At 48.5% G+C, this 24152-nt stretch overlaps 6 protein-coding genes across 6 annotated transcripts, besides 5 other annotated features; 3 read left to right on the top strand and 3 right to left on the bottom strand.

Annotated features, from left to right (window-relative positions):
• Positions 1-24152: part of a sequence feature (contig 1.141 1061..203328(1)) that runs on past both edges of the window.
• On the bottom strand, positions 666-2997 carry ANIA_08158 (uncharacterized protein; the record flags this gene model as incomplete). Its single annotated transcript, XM_676335.1, has 7 exons — positions 666-776; positions 1200-1335; positions 1523-1680; positions 1742-2058; positions 2112-2505; positions 2562-2679; positions 2735-2997. The coding sequence occupies 7 exons, from the start codon at positions 2995-2997 to the stop codon at positions 666-668; spliced, it is 1497 nt and encodes a 498-aa protein (XP_681427.1).
• ANIA_08157 (uncharacterized protein) lies at positions 3568-5405 on the top strand (the record flags this gene model as incomplete). Its single annotated transcript, XM_676334.1, has 3 exons — positions 3568-3652; positions 3715-4003; positions 4067-5405. 3 exons carry the CDS (start codon positions 3568-3570, stop codon positions 5403-5405), a joined length of 1713 nt encoding a protein of 570 aa, XP_681426.1.
• Positions 7290-9965, top strand: ANIA_08156 (uncharacterized protein; the record flags this gene model as incomplete). The annotated part of the gene is made up of 5 exons (XM_676333.2): positions 7290-7601; positions 8029-8194; positions 8248-8532; positions 8590-8967; positions 9027-9965. The coding sequence occupies 5 exons, from the start codon at positions 7290-7292 to the stop codon at positions 9845-9847; spliced, it is 1962 nt and encodes a 653-aa protein (XP_681425.1). The 3' UTR covers positions 9848-9965.
• Positions 14481-14531: a sequence feature (Short protein (ANIA_11590, CBF73995.1) was converted to a misc_feature.).
• Positions 14603-14623: a sequence feature (Short protein (ANIA_11590, CBF73995.1) was converted to a misc_feature.).
• Positions 15334-16421, top strand: ANIA_08155 (uncharacterized protein; the record flags this gene model as incomplete). Its single annotated transcript, XM_676332.1, has 5 exons — positions 15334-15376; positions 15453-15841; positions 15954-16009; positions 16160-16259; positions 16305-16421. The coding sequence occupies 5 exons, from the start codon at positions 15334-15336 to the stop codon at positions 16419-16421; spliced, it is 705 nt and encodes a 234-aa protein (XP_681424.1).
• Positions 17422-18432, bottom strand: ANIA_08154 (endo alpha-1,4 polygalactosaminidase; the record flags this gene model as incomplete). Its single annotated transcript, XM_676331.1, has 1 exon — positions 17422-18432. One exon carries the CDS (start codon positions 18430-18432, stop codon positions 17422-17424), a length of 1011 nt encoding a protein of 336 aa, XP_681423.1.
• ANIA_08153 (uncharacterized protein) lies at positions 20869-23017 on the bottom strand (the record flags this gene model as incomplete). Its single annotated transcript, XM_676330.1, has 2 exons — positions 20869-22023; positions 22079-23017. The coding sequence occupies 2 exons, from the start codon at positions 23015-23017 to the stop codon at positions 20869-20871; spliced, it is 2094 nt and encodes a 697-aa protein (XP_681422.1).
• Positions 23501-23560: a sequence feature (Short protein (ANIA_11589, CBF73988.1) was converted to a misc_feature.).
• Positions 23827-23832: a sequence feature (Short protein (ANIA_11589, CBF73988.1) was converted to a misc_feature.).

The following is a 24152-nucleotide window of genomic DNA, read 5'->3' as shown; positions in this document are numbered from 1 at the left end:
GATATTAATGGTCTGATCTTCTTGAAAAATACTGATAAGAGTCTGAAAGTAAGCACTATGGAACTGGTTGGTAATTGCTTGATAACCACTAACAAAGTGATTAGGAATATATTCAAGAATATTACCAGGATGCAGAGAGTACTATGGTTCTCTGTAGTTATAATAAGCAGATCTGTTAAGGGACGTATTTAGATGGATCTTCCTATCTAGACGTGCCGTACGTACAAGAAGGAATCGCTAAAGAAGAAATGAGAAAGAAGGATTGTTGTTGTGAGGAAGTCTTGTAGGTGGCTCACCGCGTTCAGGACAGCGCAGGCCTTGGCCGAGTCACTAAGGTCTAAGGTCCTTGTATAGGCAAAGGACCCATAACACTTTTGGAGCCTTCATTGCGACAGAAGAGGACCGCTGGGAACATGCGCACCAGGATTAGGATTCACTGTAGTACCATTTCATAGAGGGCGTGGTGGTTAGCTGATGTGGCCAGGCTTACGCCTTTATTGGGTGTAGGAATCTAAATGGGTTACCGGCTTATATGACGCAAGAGGCGATGTTAGTGCTGATTGAGCTGCGACAGTACTTTATTCTTGGGAGAAATAGAGCGGGCCATGTTGAACGTTTGCCAGCCTCGCTCGTGTCCAGGTCATCCTGTTGCCAGCCCCTCAGCTTCAGTACTGCTTGGTATATGGGAGGCGCCTGACAATGCATGTGGCTGCTGGAAATTTCTTCTTTTCAGATGATCCCATGACCCAGTGGAACGGGAATGGCGATATATGGCCCTAGAACATTTACATTCAGTGAAAGCTGGACAAATATAGACATATTCAGCACTAGCATAATTCGATGAAGGCTCAAGACCACAGGTTGTTCAACTAGAGAGCAAATACAATTATTGATGAAATAAGCGCTATTTCAGTCTGAAGGCACCTGCTACCTGAATCGTAACTAAACTGCAATACCAATATTCGGTGTTGAACCGAGACGCATCAAGGGCATAGGGCTCAGATAGCGTGATGTTGAATCACCAGTCAACCAATGGTTGATAAGAAACTCATTCTCCTGCCCAGAAGTGGCATCTGTTGATTGCAGTCGCCAATGCAGCTCTAACGCTGCTTTCGATATCGACAGATATTTTGTCGATGCGCTATAGAGACTCAGAATAATCCATGCAATCTGGCCCCGCAAAGTCAGACTGTACATACCTCAAGGGTCAGTTGTTCAATCTCCTGGACAGACTTTGTACACCAGGATTCAAGCTTTTGATGTTGTCTCTTGTATAGTTCCAAGTCTGTGCGGCTGAAATTCTCCATGTCGTCAAGGCCTGGTCGAATGTATCGTCTATAAATATGGGTATACATTTGCGAGACATGTAAAACGGTAATCAGGCGCCCTCTGATTTCGAAAACGTCCTCAAGGAGATCCTGTTTATTGGTTGTGAATAGCTGGCAATGTAAAAAAAGGCAAGGAATCTCATACAAATTTTTCATCCTTGGTGAACTCTGCAGCCTTATGGGGGTCGTCTGACTGCCCCAATTGCAGGCCACGCTGGAAGTTCTCGTATTTGTGAATGGTATTTTCTATCAGGTTCGACAGATCGGTGAACATGGTTGCGAGGGTTGAGATTCGCTGCCGAAGGATCCTGAGCTGCTGGGCTGATTTACTTAGGATTTGTTGAATCGCTTTCTATAATAGGGAAGTCAGGTAAACTGCATCAATGACCCACTAGTTGAAACATGTTACTGACCAGATCAAGTTTGTTTCCACCCAACAACCGGAGGTTTTGCTGAGAAACCCTGCGGGAGACTCGTATCAGATTCTCAGAAGCCTCTGCGTACTCTTGCTTTGCGACGTCCAGGTCCGCTTCTGCTTTCTTGATTTTGACGCTGACGACTTCAGTTTGCTCTCTCAAAGCGATTTGCTCCCTTTCGGCCTCTGCAGATGATATTTTGATTGCCTCTGTTAGGCTTTGCATGTGCATTTTCAGTCGATCGTCGAACGCCCTCTCGGTGCGCTTCTCGCCACTCCAGAAAGCTCTCCAGATTCTTCTAAGGCCGGGCCATTCTAAGACAGGTTTAGTGATTGTTCATGGCAAGGTGTAAAGGAAGCGAACGTACTATCGCTGTCTTGAGGGATAATCTCCGAGAGCTTCTCAAGAATCTCTGCCGGTGAACAAACTCTGGGAATCTCCCTGGTAAGCAGTTCAGTCAGCTTCCTATCTTGGTCCTGGTATTGAGCCTGAGCTTTGTCGAGCTTCTGCTCCGCCCGTTCAAAAATGTCCTGGGCAAGTTTGAGGTCGTCATTAGAAAGATCCTCAGTTGGATCAACACCCAACTCGTCGCCAAGGTGGACCCTGAGGTTATCAGTGAAATCGGACCACTCCTTAAACGCCATACCAATGGCGTCGACATGCTTTGTTAGGTCTGAAGTCAAACCCTGGAAAGCACTGAGCTCGGCGTAAAGGAGAGCACGACGATCTGAACGGCCAACCAGGCGCATGATACGCTCGACCTAACGACAATTAGCTTCAATGAGGGGCAAGAGCAAGAGCGTTTCGATCGACACACCTTTTTCTCTGCAGATATAGCTAGACTACTGACCCGCAGCATGCCTTCACAGGATTGCTCAAAAGCTCTCCTCCCCAATACAGAGCAGTACTCAAGAAGAGCATTGAGCGATGACTGACTGCAAAAAACATTAGGTCTATTGGTAGTGACAAGAAACAGGAAATTACACATACGGACGGTTCACACCTGGGATCTCAATGTTCAGCTTGATTGTCCGTACTCCGTCTTCCTTCCCCGAAACGATGCAGGAGGCGAGAATGAGCACGGACTCCGGGAACACCTTTGCAGGTAGAGACCAGGTTTGGGCCGGAAGAGCTGAGGTATGAAGGTACTCGATGGCTGCAGCAGCAGAATCCTGTAGCCCTTTGACCAGCAATGCTCTATTGTTGGGAGTGTCATGGGCTGGAGAGTCCTCAGCGATAGGAGTAGGTTCCATGATCGAACAAGCAGTTATATAACAAGCAAGTCACCGCGTACTAAGGATGTCAAGAAGAATCTGGGGAATAGATTGCGATTGAAGAGTCAACTGGCCATGGAGACGGTGGGGGGAAAGGCCGGTATTTATGCAGAGAAGGCGCTGTTCATCTCAGAGAATCACCTCATCGCAGAAGACGAGGCGCTTGATACGTGCTATAGGAAAGTCACCATGATACTGCAGCTTTGGTAGGCATGAATAAATTGCCAGGCACTCTTTCCTTGGCCGACTTCTTCGTACGGTCAGCCTATCCAATGAAATTGGCCTTGCCATGCGGAACCCTTGCTAGCATCACCTGCAAGAGAATTTTATCTCAGCCAACCGGAGAAGCAGAAATCCTGCAATCGTTGTAAAGGTCCATCATGTGCCTTGAAAGGCTCGTGCGTTGTCTTTCGTCGCTCAGTCAGATATCATACGTGGACACTGAATACACAACATATTTCGTTTTGTGAGAAACCCGCTGTATACCAAACCCGCTGTCAACTGCTGAGAGAAAGTCCTGCACCCAAGAAAGCCACCAAGTCATCAAATATGCAACTTCGAGATGTTCAGAGCATGGTCTTCGTCCTTGAGCCTGATGGGCCGGGACCCTTACATCGCGTCTTATTGACAAACAGTGAGTGAACATTTCTCAGTCTCAAGCTAGGCCTGTCTAGAATATGCGCTGAATTCCCTGAGTCACCGATGGTAATCGTCGCGAGATTGGATACTGCAGCGTATTCCCTTTACGACTGGAATATGATCAGCACGGATGGGGCCGGCGTAGCCTCCAAGAATACACGTCAATCCCTCTGCCATCACCGTATCAAGCATGGATCCTGAGACCACCAGGCTACGGGGCGCACGATATCCGGCGTCGAGAGTTAGACGGCATGGAGGACACACTTTGGAGACTCTGTCACGGTCTGAACCAGCATGATTGTCATACCGTGGCCATACTGGACTTGGTCCACAATTACAAAATTACGTGAGCTTTTAACTTTTACTTTGCTCGCTATCTGCACTAATCTTACATATTTCACATGGGAAGAACGAGTAACTTCAGCTGGGCAAAAGCCGGACTCAGACTGCAGGTCAACAAACAAAGAGGAAGGGCTCGAGGGGTAGCGGAGGAGCAAGGAGAAACACATGAACCTCGAAAGCGTTTACGGAACGCTCAGATGCGCCATGTAGCAGCATGGTGTCGACAGCTGCTGATTACGGGAGGGATTAAGAGCCTCCAAGCTGCGCTTAAGGACAAGTCGGACTCCAGTGCCATCCCTATAATGCGCAGTCCCGACGCGTACCTCTTGCAAGAGAAGATGCTAGCCAGCGTCCACAACTATATTCTCTCTGTCTTCAAGAGTCCTAGGTGGAGTTTTAGCTCCCCTGACTTACTGGACCCCACCGGCTCCACACATACTGACACAGATTGGAAGCGGTTGAGTGACCAGGTTTGGGGAGCAGGCTGCCTCTTCCGGGAAGCAACTCAGGATGGAGGCTCTATGAAGCTCAGGCGCATTCTGCTGGATATGGAAAATGTCGTCGGAACTCCAGACCCTCAGTTCATGGTACGAATCTGGCGCATATGCCGATACTTGCACGGCATCTGCACCTCGACAGGCGATGAGGATCACTTAAAAGCGCGCTTCTTGCACCGCTTTCGAGAGCTGCTGCGGACTTCCAACGGCGAGGCAAGCCCTATATTCCAGTTTTTCGACGCGCTGGCCTCTATGGATATGAACTGTTTTCTTCGGGCTCTGCGCATCGGGAATCTACGAGCACTACATACTTTTGAACAAACTATCGGCCCTGGACATCCCATGATTTTAACGATGTGGGTATACTACTCGAAACAATGGCGAGTCGCGGAACAAAGCTACGAGAAGATTATAGAATACTACAACTGTGCACTACAAACCGCAGACGCATCTCTCGGTTCAGAGTCGGATACAGCGATATCGATTCTCCACGATTACACTTACTTTGTTTACTACGGCGGCAGCAGAAGGGATAATACGCAAGCCGCAATTCTAGCCACCCAACTATACGACCGAACATATCCACACATGTTGGATAGTCCTTGCAACTGGAATAACAAAACTCAATATTTCACCTTTGCTTCACAGATCCTAGCAGAGTATTGGTTTCTACAGGGCATCCCATACTGGGCAACGGGGTACATTGAGAAAGCTAGCAGTCTACTCCAGGTCTCTGACCGAGAGTGCCAGATCCGAGCCCGGATGCTCCTCGGCAAACTACGAGGCTGGCTAATACGCTGGGGGTCACTGGACGAGGCGCAGCGTGTCAAACAAAGGCAAGTGAATTTAATGGCATCCATAGATGAACTACTGCAGAGGGAGATTCAGGACTACCCGCCGGATGTATAGTCGGGCCAGTTGGTCCGACTACGGGAATATGTGTATTTGCCCACTAAAACTCCACCGGATTATGCTTGGTTCTCTTACCCCGTCGCACTTTGCTGCATAGGCTGGTTAGAGCACGAACGTGAAATGAAGGCCAAAATGCTTGAAGCGGCTGAAACACGTGGCGATGTCACTGGGGTTCAATACCATTTTCCGTTTGATGACTTCGATGAAAACCCCTGAAATGGGCCCTGTGCAATATACGCCAAATAAGATCTACGAATGCAGAGACATGGTAACGGAAGACGTGGAATTTAATCACTCCCGAATATCGGTACGCCAGCGTGTCCTGGCCGCAGGGAGAACCCGCTCGCGTCGAAGAGAGCGAAGGGAAAGTGTGGGAGACACGACTGCAGGAACCCCTGAAATACTCTTCCAGTCATAGACTCCAGGTCTGATACCCCGGGATGGTAGCTTTGTCGCGGCGGAATGGCTTTTGACAGTGTTCATCTCTTGCACGCTAAATCGCGATGACAAATAATTTCTCCTCGGCAGCTGTATCATTCCATCCGACATCCTTGAATTACCTCACCTCAAACGAGGTTATCAACCGGTAGTTGTTAGAAGCGAAGAGCTTGTTAATTATGTCATCGTAAATTTTCGTCTTCCCTATTGACAAAAATGGACCCCGCGAATTATAGGGCCCATGACCCGTCATAACTGTGTAGAATATCGACCCAAGACTGAATATATCAGTACCCTCTGTCGATACCAAGGCTTGCAGGGATTAAAAATCCAGGATCGGGGGATGTGTTCGCCGTCAATGGAGCCGCTCGTTGATACTCCAGAATCACACAAAGTAACAGATCTAGCTTGCTGGTATGGAGCAAATAGTTGTCCGGTTGCGGGCCAGAATAAATAACTCGCTTTTGATGGATATATTGTATTGCTTCCGCAGCTTGAGAACGCCATTTTAGCTGCAGGGACAGGTCGATATCGTCGTAGGGCCTTGCGTCCTGAGATGATAACGATGGTAGAATACAATAAATTCCGGGAGTCAAGGTATTCTGAGATTAGTCTTCCCAGGACATGGCTAATTCTGGGAAAAAGATTCCTACATATGCTTGGTTCCTGGATTCCCTTATCCAGGAATATCTGATCCCAAGACATGCACATTTCTAGGACAAGCTGACCTGAGCTATAACTTAATGGGACAGTTGCCTATCGCATTTCACTGACATTCCCCATAGATATCTTTTTTGTCCCCGGTAACTTTGTATTCAACCACAGGAACCAGACTCTGAGCAACGGTACGGAGGCGCTGAAGTTGTGTAAAGAGTTGCTCGTGGGCTTCGTCCTACAGCAGTAAAGGCGGTTTCGCGGCAGGATACTGCCGCGTTAAAGGGAGATTACCATTCGTTTCAAGGATGATTGATCACTGCAATTTGAACTGTACGAGAATGCCCGGCACCTGGCGGTAAGACGATGGCGCTGATTTGCTACCGCCCACTGAGATGTAGCGTGGTCGGCCTGGACAAGCCAGAGGCTTCACTCAGAGGGGGGTTGACAGCGGAAGCTGACTCAAGACTAGCCGCCGGCACAAGATCAATCCCAGCCTTGTTGCACAGTGTGCAGGTTGACTGTATCCAGGAAGTCCAAGCACAACCTCGCTTCAGCGGCTGGAAAACTTACGACAAGGATCTGAATAACACGAATTAACGCTAGAAGGTTGAAACGTATTGAGATCTATAAATATATAAGGTATCTCGAGAGCTGTCGAGGTCTGGGGAGTCTTTCTACTCAATGGTCCACTCGCCTGCATCTCGCAGCCTTACACTGTGTTCGTCTTGGTCTTCCCTTTCGCTTTTCGTCTAACACTGTTCTTGAGTTGCTGTTGTTCACTCCGGAATGTCGAAGGTCTTGGGATCGTTTGTTCAAAAAGCCCAGTCTCTGAAAAATGCACCCTCCAAATTTTCTAGCGCCGCCGTGGAAGGCAGTCGTCTGATTCCTTCCAGAACTAAGGATGCCGATTTTCAGCTTCGCATCGATGCCGGCCATTACGATCCAGACTCAAAGAAAGTGAATGTTGCTTTACAGGTCAATTCGCAAGCCGAAAGCCCTGTTCTGAAGGAATGGGTCAAGAAAAATACGACGCACGCAAACCTCGCAACGTCGGTATTCGACACTGCTGCTGAAGACAAACAAGCAGAGTACGAGAGGGTACTACGCGATCTTGAAGAGAAAGGCAAGAAGAACCTTGGATGAGCGTGATGAGGTTGGCACAAACTTCCCGAGCGTATTGTATCCTGCAGCAAACTAATGCGGAGGTCCGTTGATTATGGTATGGAGCAGCCATATTGCGATTATGTGGAGTAGTAATTGTGCCTGATGTCTTGTCCCCGATGTTATTTCCTGTCACTGAGGCTAGAACCGCATATTGTTAGACTGCCAAGCACATTGCCGACTGAAATTCTCCAATAGTAGAGTAACTATCCGTAATGTGGAGCTGCTCTTTTTGATGACGTGAGCGGTGAGCTGGCGTTGCCCTGGAACACAGTTGCTATTTGACCATGGGATAAGCTGGAGATCATCATATCTTCAGCTCCCAGGCAAATTTCTTGATGCATGTCTTATAATATTGAACCAGATGCTGCGAACTTTGAGGCATCCTTTGTTTCGGGCATTTCAAAGTCGACTTGGCCGCCCTTCATCTATACCGCTTTTCCCCTCAACTGCTTTACCTTCTCGTCTCCAGGCCGCCAGCGGCGCAACGATTTCGACGGAGAGAAGGATGGATACAGAGTTGGAAATGGGTGAGCCATTTGCTGTCATCGTACCTTGATTGTTTATGCTAATGTGACACTAGAAGTTAAACCTTATACCTACACAAGTGGTCGCTGGTTGCGGCAGGATAAAATGGAGACTGATTCGCGCTACATCCAATTCAGCTTTATTGCTCTTTGCCAGAAGGTTATTGAGCTATGCCCCGAAGCAAATCACATAAAGGCTTGTCGAAAAATTGAAGGGGGCTTCAACAGAGTTTTTATCTTCACCCTGGACAATGAGAAGGCTATCGTGGCAAGACTCCCTTTTCGGTTGGCAGGACCAGCGAAACTGACCACTCTTTCTGAAGTTGCTACAATTCGCTACTGTAAGTTTATCGCAATTTCTTACCACTTACCAAATGCTGACCATGCTCTTGGTCTAGTACAAACGAAGACGAATATCCCCATACCGAGAGTTCTCGACTACAATGGTGACGCCAGTGATGAAACAAATATGATCGGCAGCGAATATATAATCATGGAACATGCAACAGGAGTTCCCCTACACGAGAAATGGCATAAAATGGCTGGCGACCAGCAAGTCAGGTGTATAGATGCAATCTACCGGACGATGAAGGATATCGTCGATTTGGAATTCCCAGCTTTTGGGAGCATATACTTCGATGATACTCTTGGACCTGCCAGCAAACAACCCCTAGGTGATGGCTTTTGTGTTGGGCCTCACTGCGGTACTAGATACTGGGATACTAATGTGGGCGAAAGGAGATATTATCATTATGTGAATAGAAACACTGGCCCATGTAAGTTGCGTCGACGCTCCCGCTATAAGGCAATTCTGCTTACCACCAGAATCTATTAGGGTTGACTATTGGCGAGTACTGTGATGGCCTTATTGACGCTGGTCTGTCACAGGTTCCACCAGTGGATATTGAATCCAAGCGACCGATCTATCATGGATCGCCTGAAGCGCATTTAGCTCTTCTTGAGTGTACCCGTCCCGTGCTAAAGCAAATGGCCACAGATAGTCGAATCAGTAATTCCGCCGCACCGTTATTGTTCCATCCGGACCTACATATGAGGAATATATTTGTTTCGGATGACAATCCTTCCGCTATCACTAGCATTATTGATTGGCAAGCAGCTAGCATCGAGCCGGCTTTTTGGTACTCAGACGAGGTTCCAGACTTTGCAGTAGGAAGTGAGATATGTGCGAAAGCTTTTGATCTCTCTTCACAGTTTTTCACACCAAAACTCGCAGGCCCAAGGCTGATGAATGATAACATTTTTCGTCCATTCCATTATTGTTATAGAACGTGGAAGGATGGTGCGGTGGCCTTACACTACGAGATGACCGAAACTGCCAGACTTTGGAACAAGCTAGGATTTGAAGGTCAATGTCCTTTTCCTTTACCCACGCGAGACGAACTTGAGAAACAAGAGAAGGAGTACAGACTTTTTGAGGCGGCACAGAATCTGCGAACGGATTTGGCTAGCTTGCTAAATACGGCGTCAGACGGATGGGTACCTCCAGATGGTTGGAAAGCGGCACAATCAGCCCAGAAGGAGCTCTTTGATGGAATGTTGCAGGCTGTTTTGACGAACGCAGGTTCAGATGATGATGAGCCGGTAAGAGATGAAATGACGCTGAGGTCAATCTGGCCATTCGACATCGATGGATGAGGACAGTAGGGATCAGAAGGACTATGTGCAGGATCTAATGGATATCTGGAAATCTTTGTTTCAATACATCTTCCAATCAATATCTGCACGCCTGTGGCGACAGCTAGCGGGCTTAAGTTACATCAGAGGCCGCAGAGTCTGACGGGACACCATCTTCCACCGAACCTCCAGCTCGGGATTCTCTTTGAAGCCTGACGGGTCAGCCCGAGCGAACAAGCCTGCCTTCAACATGGGGCCCGATCACGCACCACCAACTGGGCGCCAGTTCCAACTTAGGTTGAACCCGTCGTAGCCGAAGTAGTAACCGCAGATTTTGGTATGGGCTCCTTAAATTTTAGCGCCCCGAATTTATATAGCTTCATATATTCCCGAATAGCAAAGACAAATGAGAATTAGGAATTGTGTATTTAATGTCTGCCGATTTCATGACGCGCGTCAGATGATCACCTGAAGCCTTCTTTTTTGTTGATGCTAAGATACAGATGCTGTGCCAGGGTCGCTAAAGGCTTTATTGAACACTGCTATTCCCAAGGCGCTAATGATAGGCGCACAATTACACCAACATTTTGTGACTGCCAGGAACGGAGTAGTAAGTGTCCTTGCGAGGTATTCCAGGCGTAGTATGAAACGCCTGCAGGAGGTCATAAGCGCTGGAAACCTCTCCATTCCAGCAGCCTTCATGGAACCAATTCATTCTACCATATCTGAGGCGAACGAATGTCCTACCTTCTGCCTGGCATGATCACTATGGAGTCTGCTGAAGACGTGGCCGATTTTCTGGATATGCTTTTCAATCTCCTTTGTGTTCTCAGTTCAGGAAATCCTCAGCCCTTGACGTGGCTATAGGAGAAGCGACTGGTTGGGTGGAAAGCACTACTAAACGGGTCCATGGTTGGGATGTCAAGGGCACAAAGGGATGCAAGAATCAGGGAATTTAACACGGCTAAGTCTCGGTTGGATTTCATATTTCCACCTGGGAAGATGGATAAGAGCTAGTGAAGCGATTCGCAGCCCTGATTGAGGATTTTCAGCACGCTGATCAGAGGGAGGGCCGCTTGGTAGCTGCATCAGGTCGTCTGATGTTTGACGGTGATTTGAGGTGCCTGGGGCATGATGTGAACTTATACTCAAACCCAGAGGACCAGGGAGAAGTGGTTTGATTTGGTCAACTTTCGCCTTTTACCATGCTTTCGGGAGCGATGAGTTGAGGATAGAGGTGAAAGGTGTACTGGCACGCGAGTCGGCGCCGGAGTGGGCTATCACAGGACAGCAATCATATTTCTGGACCACGGCATATGGGACATCCTCATGAAACATACGGAATTATAAAGAGAAATGCTATGAAACTAATGGCTTCCCTAGGGCCTTGGTGCGGAGAGACCACGTGCTGCAGAATCTCCTTGAAAGGCGGGCGGCTCGGCTGGGGTTTCAGTGTCGTCTTGAGGATTGCAGCAAACTCGGTCAAGGGTGTTAAAGCCTAGAATGTGTAGTTTCCATCAGCACTTGGTTCAGCATAGAGTACCTACACTTCTGGGCTGCGAACATACCAGGCAATTTCATTTCCATATTATATCAATACATATCTGCAACTCCGCCATTCTGACCTTTTGTCTTCGCGTGCATTGCACGAGTTGTAACTATGGGAACCACAACTTCGACCGCAAGGTCATGGAGAAGTCGGACCTGTCCGCCCAGCCATTCTAGGGCATCCTTCTCTTAAGCATTCGCCGGCCAATCGTTCCAACCATTGTCTTCCTTGAACAGCGACTTTGGTCCCCCCTTGCATTTGCGTAGACAGTCGTAGCGGTATCCTGGAGGCCTCTCATCCGGCCAAAAAAGGCACATGAAATCCAGGTACACTGAATAGATTGAGCCTGGCTCTCCTTTTAGTATGGCGTCCAGGTTGCTCCGATGCTCAGAAGAATCAACCAAGCTGCTTATTGTGTATAGGAATGGTGTTTGATCAAGCACTGGTAAGGCTGACAGCGGGGGCAATAAATAATCTAGAATATAATATAGTATCATTGTTTCCCGAAAAAAAAAGGCTAAGCTGCTTTTTTATTAAGAACTGTACTCCAAAATACCTGTATCGCGCCTTGGCTTCTCCCTGGATACTCCTTTGACAATACCCACGCGACCTCTGACCAAGTTCGACCCTCATCCTTTTTCAGCTTCACCAGAAGGTCTGCCTCTTCCGCGGACCAAGGCATCCCCTTCCTTGAGCTTCCTTAAACCCCCCTGCAAACAGGACTTTGTTCCATTTCAGGGCGGGTACTCAAGTAACATGTTGCCCGTGCCTCCCCTTCTTCACATGCCATTCGTAAAGTATCAGACATGCAGCATGATAAAGCACCTTCAAATAGCCAAGAGAGAAATTGCAAACAGTCGTCCAGTGGCAAAGACATAAAGTGAGATTGAAGAGCAGTAAAGAGATCTTCCCTAGGAGGCAATAGGGAGCATGCTCGAAGCTGCTTAGGATCTTGACTGTCAGATTATTATATCTTCCACTTTCTGCTTCCAGGCTTGACAACCTTCCCATGGACACCCTTAAGGAAGGATAGTTTGGGATTCACGCTGTGCGGGGAGGGATGCACTTGCTGACAGCTGTTGGTGGGAAGGTGGTCACAATTACTTGTCTGAGTATCACCACCCTTACCACCAACCCTTTCGTTGGGATCTCGAGAATAGTTAATTGGGCTGTAGAGTATGGTTGGAGGGTCAGGATACAGGCAGGCTTTCTCTGTGGTGATGAGACTGTCGGCTTGAGGGGCATGTGACTGGAGGTCCTCCCAACCCTCGAGGTCAGCCAGGATTACTGGATCAACAGGAATGTTGTCGTCCGGTGCCTCGGGCAGCCTGAGGAATCCTCTATACTGTCATTCAAGCTAGATGTACTCGGAGAGGAGAGACCACGCGCTGTATAATCTCCCCGAAAGGCGGGCGGCTCGGCCGGGTTTTCAGTGTTGTCTTGAGAATTGCAGTGATGATTTGGATCCGCAGCTGGAACATGAGGCACTGAATTGCGTGATGCTGTATCATACTTGGATATCTCTGGAAACAAACTCTGCTCGGATTCCAGTCTCAATATCTCCTGTATTTGCATTTGGGAGTAGGATAGTATACATGGCTGGCTGCTAGCACTAACATTCATGCAGACTTTGGCTGGCGGCCGCGCTGGAAGGTGATGCTTGGGAAGTGGCAAAGTACTTGGAGGTAGAGCATGAGATGGTCTGGGATGAGGAGAATTTTGAGTTCTTGGGGAGCATATGCTGGGGGTTCTGTGCAGTGGTTTTGTGGGAGGGGGAGCCCATGGCTTGAAGTTGTTTATGGGAAATGTAGGAAGCATATTGCAGAAATCAGGATCTTTCAGGGCTTATTATGGCAGACTGGCGTTTGGGAAGAGGGAGAGAAGAGGATTTAGGGTAGGGGCTGGAGGGGAGAGTGCAGGCAACATGAGAAACAAACTAAGAAGCAACCTCAGCATACTTGATCCCCTGCTTTATACTTGCTCTTCGTCCCTTGGCAGCCTAATATTCTGTGCTTCTCGTCAGTAGAAACACCAAGGCACTTTTCTTGCTGTCAGTTCTTCAACTAACTCTGCTGACCTGTCAAACCACGAGCGCTGCCTGACTGTTGGGACCTGATGTCCTCTGCAAATCATAACCAGGCATTCCTGCTCAAAGCCTCACTCGTCAAATAGGCTGAAATAAAAGGAAGTGCAGTAATTTTGCTATTAGCTAGTAAGCAGGCAATGACATGTAAATAAAGCAATCCTGGTAGGTTTCAAAGACAGTAGTAGAGGGGAGGAGTATATCCTGGTTTAACCTGGCGCAGCTAACATGCTTGCAGTCAGACTTGGTTGTTAGATAACCTACAGCTGACCCTTCTCATATCAGCCTTTAGGAGCCCAGTTTAAGAAGGGGAGTATGGCTTTTATAATTAGAGATAATAGAGACAACCAAAGAATGGTTGAGGGTCCAGGAGCTCCCAGGAAAAGCCCAGATAGATGGCATGGCCATATATATCAGCCAGAAACTCCAGAGTTGCCGATCAGGTAGCAGGCAATGTACATGCAGCTTCTTGTGAAAATTAGCAGCGACACAGCATCAGGGGCAGAGCTGACAGCTCATAAACCAATAAAGCAACAGTAATCAGGGCCTCGATTTCTCCATCGTCCAGATGGCCCGTCGGTGACGCCGTAGCTGAGGGGGCGAAGAGGGGTGATTGGACGGTGCTATGTTGGAAAGGGGCAACCATCGGGTAACACGATATCTTGAGAAACGGCAGTGCACCGGGCGAGGCAGGACGGGAGGAGAAGATGAAAGAGAAAGTATGTGGTCGTAAATTGTTATGTAGGGCGTAACAGTATTACATGGCGTGACACTAGCGTCGCGCAAAAACTTTTGGTGCACGCCTCCGTACTTGTGCTAAAAAGATGACAAGCAATTAGTGATTTATTCAGCTAAAATAGTACACCATACCCTGGACTTTGAGCATTCAGGCACTCGGCAAAAGACTTCTCCGTAGTAATATGGATATTCCCCTGGTCAGTCTAAGCAGTTGACGAGTGATTAGCAATCAGTTGAGTTCCTCTTAGAATTGGAGGCCGAATCCTTACCTCTTCGTAATCAGGTCACTCCAGGTTTCCGTTGGCCACTTCTTGTAGGTACCGAAGGTACCACTTCTAACAATAGATTAGCAAGTGAAATGCAAAAAGCAGTACAATTTATCATGAATTAGCAAAGGGAAGCTCACATTAGTGGCAAGGGAGGCCATGATGATACCAAAGCAGCTGGTAAGTGTTTTGAAAGAGGTCGCCAGAGTTGAAATTAATTTTGTGGGTCGCATGAGTGCTTGGCGGTTTACATAAGCAGCCACAACTCAACGGACCAAATTTGCGACCTCAGGTCACCTGCAACCACACTTGGCGCTCGGTGGAAGATTGGGCTATTACCAAGCGCTTTTATACATGAGGCTTATCAATCCAACTACTGTCATAAAGCTGCCCTTGAACGTTAATCGTGAATGGCAGGCTGTAACGATGGTTATTTTGGGGTCATGCATTCAACACTAGCGGTCTACCATGGTAGTTATCCCTCGCCAACCTCATCGGTTATAGACTGCCGTAGCCTGCGGGCCTCATTGTATCGTCAAATCATGAGGTTCAAGCATGGATCTAGAATGTGTACTCTAAGTACTACGACTTCCTGTCTGTAGTGTATGCGTATGCGTATGCGTATGCGTATATAGTTGACGGCGCTGAATAATGCTGTGATCGTGCAAGGCAGTGTCCAGTTTTTTCCGCCGAGCTGGAGAAGAGCACGTAAACTCTATTCTGACTCCACCAGTTCTTCCACCGAGGATAATATCTTCTACAATGGGACGGTATATAAATAGCGTTCGTGCTAGAGATAAACTGAGTGTTCAATAACTACAGACCGTACAGTACGTGCCTTTTAGTTATTTGTGAATAGAAGGCATCCACTATGTCAGACTCAACTGTCGTCCTCATAACCGGCGTCGCTAGAGGTACGTCTACCTCCATGAAGTCCACACAGTTTCCAGCCCAAGCAAACGAACGGTCCTGACAAGGAGACACGTACAGGAATCGGCCAGGCCCTGGCCAAAGCCTACCTCTCCCGCCCAAACCATACCGTCCTCGGCACAATACGCGACCCCTCCGCCCAATCATTGTCAGCCCTAAGCTCGCACGTCCCAGCCCAGGGCAGCCGTCTTTTACTCTTCACACTTGAATCTACCACCGCATCGCACTATGCTGACCTCGTTTCCTCCCTCAAGACTGCTGGAATAACGCACCTGGACCTCGTGATCGCCAACGCAGGCGTTGCGTATCCCGCAGGCACACCGGCATCTGTAGATGTCGAGGATGTAAAGAACGTCTTTGATGTGAATGCACTGGGGACCCTGAGACTTTTCCAGGCACTCAGGGGGTTTCTTGAGGTCGGTTCTAATAATGGAAGGAGAGTGAAGTGGGTGAGTGTGAGCTCGGCCGCCGGCTCGATTGGCGGGTGTGAAGTGTACGGTACGCATAGAGTCGCACCGTATGCGATTAGCAAGGCAGGAGTAAATATGGTTACGGTGTTAGTGCCCACTACCTGTGTTTTCCGCTCTGGAACGGAAGAAGAAAAGTGTTCGGCTGAGGTGAGCTGACTGTCACCTGTGTAGGGCAATCCATGCGTCGGAAGAATGGCTGATTGCGTTTGCGATTCATCCGGGGTACGTCCCTATTTCCTTCTGTGGCATTGTATATTGCATTGCTGGAACCCAGGGCTGATTGGAGGCCATGTGCAGCTTAGTCCAGACTGAGATGGGCAACAAAGGCGCGCAGAAAATGGGCCTCAAGGAGGCGCCGAATACGGTCGAGGAGGCGATTACGAAGACCTTGGCTGCGGTGAGTGTCAGAACATACTTGAGATATCTAGCTTCTGTTATCTAGAAGTTAAATCGAGACTTGAGACTAATGCGAGGCCGTCGACAGATTGACAGTGCCACGCGCGAAGATACGTCGGGAAAGTTTCTGAATATTATCGATGGGGCAGAGGTTCCCTGGTGACGGTGCGACCAGAGTCGGCTCTGGATAAGATAGATATGATGAGACGTAGGAGAGAATATAAGGAAGGATATTGATACAATATGACCGTTCCTGTCGCAACCTCGTTGATCAATATTAAGCTATCTGCCATCATCCTTGAGAACAACCCATACTAGTAGATGAGGTTCCACAGGCAGAATCCACGCTGAATGGTACTGAGGATATTATCTGAGGGTTTGTTGAGGTCATAGATCTACTGATGTAAATTGGTCCTCTCTCAACCACAGCATGCTTCCGTCAATTTGATTATAGTCCTCACGGTGCTCAATCAAGAAGCCCAACAGTGATTGAATGAGACAAACAAGCCCAGTCAAGTTGAGGACTCCGACGAAAAATCATTCACCCATTGCAGTTGCTCTACCTGCAGCAGGCGGCAGACATCATTCTAGAACAAGGCAGACAAACGGATTTAGTAAGCTCATCAGCACAATGCAGACACCTTCCGCCTCTTCCTCTGTTTCATTGAATGAAAAGAATGTGGCATTGGGGAGGATATCGTATTTGAAAAAGATCTGTGATGGTGATGTATGGTGGGATTGAGTGGGCGATATTATTGACGAGTAGAAAGAGATCCGATCAACAGGAGAAGATGACGGGACGGGATGGGTAGTATATGCAGTAGAGCTCAAGATCGTGCTAGGAATGATAGAAGATGGTATGCCTACCGGACTACGGTAAATTAAGGAATCCCAAAGCTGTTGTAAGCTCTCTGGGGCTATGATAAGAATGCTAGATAGACGGATAGCTCCCAATTTCCTAGAGACACCGATACAGTGAATACATGAACAACTAAATCTAGGGACAGTGTGTGCTTGCCCGTGACATAGCTTCATTCTGCACCAGTTTTGTAAAAGCTCAGGTCCTTCCAGTACTGTGTTACAAGCACATTTCCATCCAGCCCAACCCTTATGATCTCTCCCCTCCGCAATGGACCATATAGACCGTTTAGCTAGGCAGCTCCCTAGCAAGTCTGCACCCACTCATTCAGATCCATATCCTTAACCACCGTCGAAAACCCCTCTGCCCCTTTGAACTGCGCACAAAGGGCTACCTTGTCCACGCCCGACGTACTAACCTCTCCGTTTTCCGGGTATTCAATATGAAAGACCGGCTTGCCCTCGTCCACGAACTGCTGAAAGACATCGCACTCATCATACTCAGCACACTGTTCGTTCACACTCCACTGCATATTCGCAATAACCCGAGGGATGATGGATCCCGCGTTCTTCAGGCCAATCGACAACCCCCGAGCATGAGCTTCGGCAGCAAGCCAGTTCACAAAATCGGCAGAGTCTTCCTCAGTCAGCCCCAACCCGCCCTGACCGTTGTTGTACGCGTCGACGTTATCGGGATCTACACCGTCGCAGCCCTTTTCGACGGCCTGATCGAGCCGCGACGACATGATAGCTCGCACATTCTCGGAGCGCAGGTCGATCCAGTTCTCACCCGGCCAGTCGTCCAGTCCGGCGCCGAGCGAGGAGGAGTCGAATGAGGAGGCGTCAGGCCGCCAGTCTTCGTAAGTGCCGGCGGAGAAGTAGCAGATCACTTTGATGCCTTGGGAGTGTAGGGAGGCGATCGTGGGCGAGGTGTTTTCGAAGAGGTCGATGTCGTAAATCGGGAAGGCTGGTGAAGCTTTTTTGGAGGCCGTATTGGGGGACAGAGCAGAGGAGAGGATGATTTGCCAAGGGGAACCGACTTCCGGTTGCCAGATCTCGTTGCTGCTGCTGCTGCTTGTAGTAGGGCCGGCTGCGTCCGCGTTGGCAACAGTGGTGGCCTGGGTGGCGGTTGGCGTAACACTTGGAGTGAAGGTTGGGGTGGGAGCAAAAGTATGAGTGCTGGTTAGGGTTCTGGTCCTGGAATGATGGCCGTGGTCCCAGTGGGCATGGCGGATAGGTACTGCGTTGGTCAAGGCCGCCAGGGCGACAATGAAGGTGATCAGGATGGGCATCTTCCAGAGAGTTAGAGGAGCCATGATTTAGAAAGAACCGTTTCAAACGATGGATGATCCTAGATCGCTTAGCCATTCACCTAGAACAAGATTACCGCAGACAACCAGGAGCCATCCTCACCTCTGATATACGAAAAGAGGGTAAAAAAAAGGGATAATAAGCAAAAAAGACTGCACGGCAGACACAGGAGAAGAGTGTTAAGGAGAGACACAGAAGAAGATCAAAAGGAGTGTAATGCAAAGCCTGCTTTGCTGAAGTTGCCGGCTGCCAGTTAGGAATCGATGCTAGAGTTGAGCATCCAGACCAAGGACCAGCGCAGCTTTTATATCAGCTTCCAGCCCTACCCGGCGACAACCCTGCCAAGCAGAGACGTCTCTCGAAGAGAGGTGAGAGCGGGCAAATACAACCCTTGGACAATTTTACTCCGCCAGGCCAAGGCACGTTCCGGTGGGCCGACTGGCACGATGGCGACATATGTCAAGAGAGCCGAGTGGATCAATCGAGATGTTCGAGTCAGGATCCAACATGTTGGTAGATGAACGATAATGATTGGGTGCCCAGAGTATGTATATCATAAAAATCAGAGACGGCGGCTTGCTCCGAGGGAAATTCCATCGCCCCTTGACAAGGATTCTGGGCTGGGGGCATAGCGGCTCTGGCCACTGGGCATGCTTTGCTGGTTATACAGACAATAACATGAAACGGCCCTGGTAGTGACCCTACATAACAACGTAATAAAACTCCGAGCAAGCGCTGAGTGGCGTCAGTGGCGGATGATGAAACACATCATCCTTCCTTTGGTCTGCCAATATTAAAGCGGGAAGATCAGGCACCATCCCACCTCCAGCAAATCTGGCCCATCATATCTCTATGGGCAGCTAGCCGTAAGCAGGCAGGTTTCATTTTCTTTGTACTCTGGTGTTCTAGCCCTCAAGGTGACAGTGCCAGGATGCAGGGTCTGTCTCGGTAATTCATGCTAGTATATTCACCTCAGGATAGATTCCCCCGTCAAATGGCTCGGCATCGTTCCCCTCATTTTGGCCGGTTGTTCAACTTGAGCAATCCAGTACCAGAGTCCAGCGTTAAGGGATCCAGTGTTAAAGGGCTCAGTGACTCGGCAGAGGAGTATACTTTTAATCAACATTTGAGGGTATGAATCCTACTACTCCGGAGTGATACTGTGGACACTAGAAGTCCACGAGATACCTTGATCATATCGCTACATTATCTGGAATAGCCGAAAAAAGAGTCTAGTGCTTCTAGAATGGAAGCATGGCGAAATGGCTCAAGGAGCCTATACTATACGGGTATTGCGTCCCTGGGCTCGTCGCTCTACTCGATGACAGGAGAAAAAAAAAGGCTTCTCTAGCGCGATAAGAATTCCATCTGCAGGGGCTGTCTTCCCTGATACCCGATATAATGAACCTGGCCCTTGCCAACGATAGTGCTGTTAATAGTGCTGTGCCGTGGCAAAGACCTCTTCAACAATGCTCACTAGCGTGGTCGAGAAATTGAGCAGGAGCTTAAGGATTCTAAAATCTCTTTATCATGACAGAATCCTTAGCAGTGAAGGTTGGAGGTTGTCAAGATCCTGGTTATCCTCCCTGATTCTTGATGTAAGGCATCACCGTATATCTGGTGTGTCTAAATGAACGAGGCGATGGCTAATGAGAATCGACCAATAAAAGCTTGTATTGATATTAAAAGGATTGCTTGGAGATTTTTATTAAAGCGATGCCAGGAAAGCCTTTGTATAGCCACCGGCGCCGCTTGCTTTGGCCCTCAAGCAATGCCGCCGGGCCCGGGCCCTGTGGATAACAGTTGCCGTTCGAATCTCTGGTTGGGATAAGCTGGCAGGACGGCGTCGGCTTCCTGGTGCCTAGTACCTCTTTTACCGAGAGATTTTGCTGGATATTGCCTGACATTGACGTGGGCCCATGGCACATGGGCTGTCAAATATCGTCTCAGAATGCTTTTCCATGCTGTCCTGGTTATAGAGCCCCTGTCTATTTATCTGGAGTATATCAGGGTGCATAATAGGCTAGCTGGGGGCTATTAAAAGTGTATTCATGCTGCCAGATTCCAGGTCTCACATATCTCAATACTCTAGAAAGAAAATGGACCTGATATGCATATATTTTAGTTATTGAAGAACCAGGCATCCATTATAAATACAAAATGACATTTCAAGATCTCCATTCAAGACTAAGAGCGCAAAGCTTTTGGCTCGTGAGTTAAATGTGATTTCAAACTGAAAAACAGGAAGAACTCTCCCCTCTCCACTCCCTCCCCCCTCCCATTGCGGGTTACTGTAGGCCACTATCACACCCAATTACCAATATCGCGCCATTGCTTCATTGCAACTTCACCTCGCAAAGGGTCCCTAACTTCGGCTGTAGCTTTACTTCTTGCTTCGCCTCTCAGCTGGAATTTTGCGTCGCTGACGATTTCCGCTTCCTTCAAATGCCTGCAATAGCGGGGGCATCTACCTCCTGTGAGGCGCTTAGAACAGTCCGAATTTGTGCTAGCCCAAGGCTTTGTGTTTGTTGGTAAGATAAGAGGGTGGCAATCTTTACAACCTGCTTGATCTGATGGCCATTCAACGGCAGCTGGGACAACCGGTCATACACCTTGTCTGTGATGGCCGCGTCCGCCTTTGAACGAGCAATAGATTGCCTCCATATCTCTTTTCTAGCGGGTGCACTGAGCTCGGGAAAGTGCATGGTGAAATGTACGCGGCTTTTCAGCGTCTTGTCGGTGGTATCTGCTTGATCGGTGGCTATTATCAGAATCCCGCGGTAGTATTCCAGCAACCTGAGAAAAACGGCGAGGATCTTGTTATGCTCAAGGCGATCAGAGGGCCGCTCTTGCAGGAGAGTATCACATTTGTCAATAAGGAGCACTGCATTCCACTTCTCAGCCAGCATGAATGTACGCCTCAGCCTTTCTTCAGCGCTCGACGGATCTTGTTCAAATTCCCCGGCACTCAGAATGTACAAGGGCTTACGGAGCTCCTCCGCAATAGCCCTGGCTGTCAGTGTCTTGCCGGTGCCAGAGCTCCCAGCAAAGAGCAAGCTGATACCTAGACCTTTATCTTCAATGAGATCGTCCAAGGCGTCCTTGCCGTTGCTCAGTCCCGCCACAAATGAGAGCACCAGATCTCTGTAACCAGGTGGCAGCATCAATTCAGCAAAGGCACTATCATTCCACTTGATCTCTGTGATGCCGTCAAGGTCGAACTCCAGCCACCTTTTCAATTTCAGTGAAAAGCCTCGGACATAAGGGGAGCAAAGCCGTAAGTGCTCCTCCATGATCTCCTCATTTGGACCGTGTGGGTCGCCGCTTACAGGTGCAGCTAGGATAGGCATACTGCCATTGGTGATCCGAGTCGAAGACGCTTCTTCGGAAAATCTGGCATCGTTCCTCTGCTCTTCCCGTTGACGCATAGTGTACTGCCTCCCTTCGGATTCCGTCACGCTCTCGTGACAGTGCTGCTCATCCACGGCATAAATTTGGGGCGCGTCTGTGTCCGAATTCAGAGGCATCAATGCGGCACGGTGTTCGTAATCCGTTTCAAAATAAGAGGCCGCATCAATGACAACGCGATCGTCAAGCTTAGGTCACCAACATGAGTAGACGATCTTTCAAACCTTTGATAGAGTGACTTACGTTCCTTACGATCTCCTTCCACTCCACCTGATACCGAATCAAACCCGAGAACGCCACGTACCGAACGCCGCAGAGATCCCGGAAGCGTTCGCCACGGCTAGCCGCATTAGCCTCTACCTCTTCCCTTGATGGGTGAAATATGACCGGGAAGACGTCGAGTTCGACTATAGATTTGTCGCCGCTGAATCGACGAATCTCAAAGCTTTGCATGACATAGCCAAAGCCCTTGCCGTCCCAGTCCACGAACCGGGCGGTAATCTTCAGACAACCTTCTTCGTCGTCATATTCACAACTGCGTACTTTGAACAAGCGCTCATGCCCCGCAACCTGGGAAACGACAAGGACGTCCGGCTCAAAGAGTGCCCACAGCATAGAGTATGTGATAATCTTGTGGTGTAGTAGGTTGTTGATCTCTGCCACCGTACCCTCGAGTCTCGTTCTGAGCACGTCTATAAGCAACTGCGTATATGCTGCAGCCGCCTGCCCTCTCTTTTTCTGTCGTCTGAGAATCTCGCCTAACCGGTTCCAGCGATGTATAAATGGATGGAAGGGGGCATAGAAAACAAGCTTCTTGAGAGCGGGTGAAGTGATGCCCTTGTCCTCGAAGACTTCGCCCAATGTCTCCTTCAATGACGGGCTCTGGACGACAATAGAGTGCAGCGTTAAGGCGTTACTGGCACCATCTCTGTGGCTCTTCGCCATACGCACAATCAAGGCCATCCGCTTCGTCGGAAGGTATTGCTGTTGCTCATTCACTGTACGTGAACTACCGGGATATTCGGTTACCCAGTTCTTGCAACATGTGCACTTTGGCGGCCCTTCATAAACCGTTTGAATCGCACATTCAGTTCCACCAGTCAGGGGAAGCTGATTGCCGCCAGTCATCTCGGTTGCCGGCCCCTTATCCTGCGATTTCCGACCTGGAAGCCGTACCGGCATGGTTGATGAGGACCGTGGAGAACCGTGCTATTGCCCGCACACTGTTTTACCCAGAACGTGTCCTGTGTTGAATAAGGGTTCCCGGTATAGATGCTGGATTGAAAGTGTGATGCTTTGTCTGACCTGACTTCGTAAAGAAATTCCCATGATCACGGGCTGACTGTATCGCTATTTTAGGCAGTAGTGTTGTACAGCATTGCTCAGGCGAATGGGGGCCATTATGGCAATGGGCTAGGGCTTATCCAGGCTACTTATGCCACTGTCAGCCTTGCATTCCTGGCCCCGGGGCGGAAATGACTTACTCTGGTCCCTGAATTTCAAGGGTCAATGGACTCATTCTGGTCTGCCTGAGCTTCGCATTTCATGCGTTCTTTCCTGTCTAAATGATCAACTCGGGCCATCGTTGCTAAACTTTGTTTATTCCAACACAGCTGCTGCACTGTTCGCCCAACCAGCGCACAACACGAAATCATCTAACAATCTTCACGATGAATTTCTCTTCTCAATGGACTTCTCAATCTCTTGGTATTGACCTCGAATATTCTGCAATAAATGCGTCTTCGTCTATTCTGTAAGCAATCTGCCTAGATCGTGCCTGGTAACTTGAGCGGAAACTGACATCGACTACTGCATACGGTAGGGTTATCTTCATCAGGCTGCTTTAGACGGAGAATACATGATAGGAAAGCATCAATTACCCCACTTCCCCGCAATATTGTTATATTGACTACCTATATCAAACCGCCTCACACCAGACATTACATCCAACCCTAACCACTTATTCCTGCTGCTAGCAGATCAATTCTTACCTGCATATTTACTCTTTCTACCACATCTAAGCCTCAAAGTCTCTACAATAAGGCTAACACCTATAACATATATATAATAGAGTCGGTATACTTTCCTGCAGTAGGTAGTAATATAATTGTAAATAATCGTTTCCTATTTTTACCTCTATATAAGAGAATAAAATTTCAGTCCAGCTCATGAATTGGATATTGTAAATATTCTTACCTAATAATAAGCTGAAGTTGATGGTGTTATATACTTGCAGCAATGATCAACAAGTGGTTTGGAGATTCAAATAACAGCGCCAACGTTATCATTCTAAAATTGCTCACGACCTACTGAAGAC

Source organism: Aspergillus nidulans, chromosome II (assembly GCF_000011425.1).
Source record: "Aspergillus nidulans FGSC A4 chromosome II".
NCBI lineage: Eukaryota > Fungi > Ascomycota > Eurotiomycetes > Eurotiales > Aspergillaceae > Aspergillus > Aspergillus nidulans.
This window is presented reverse-complemented; position numbering and strand designations above follow the sequence as displayed.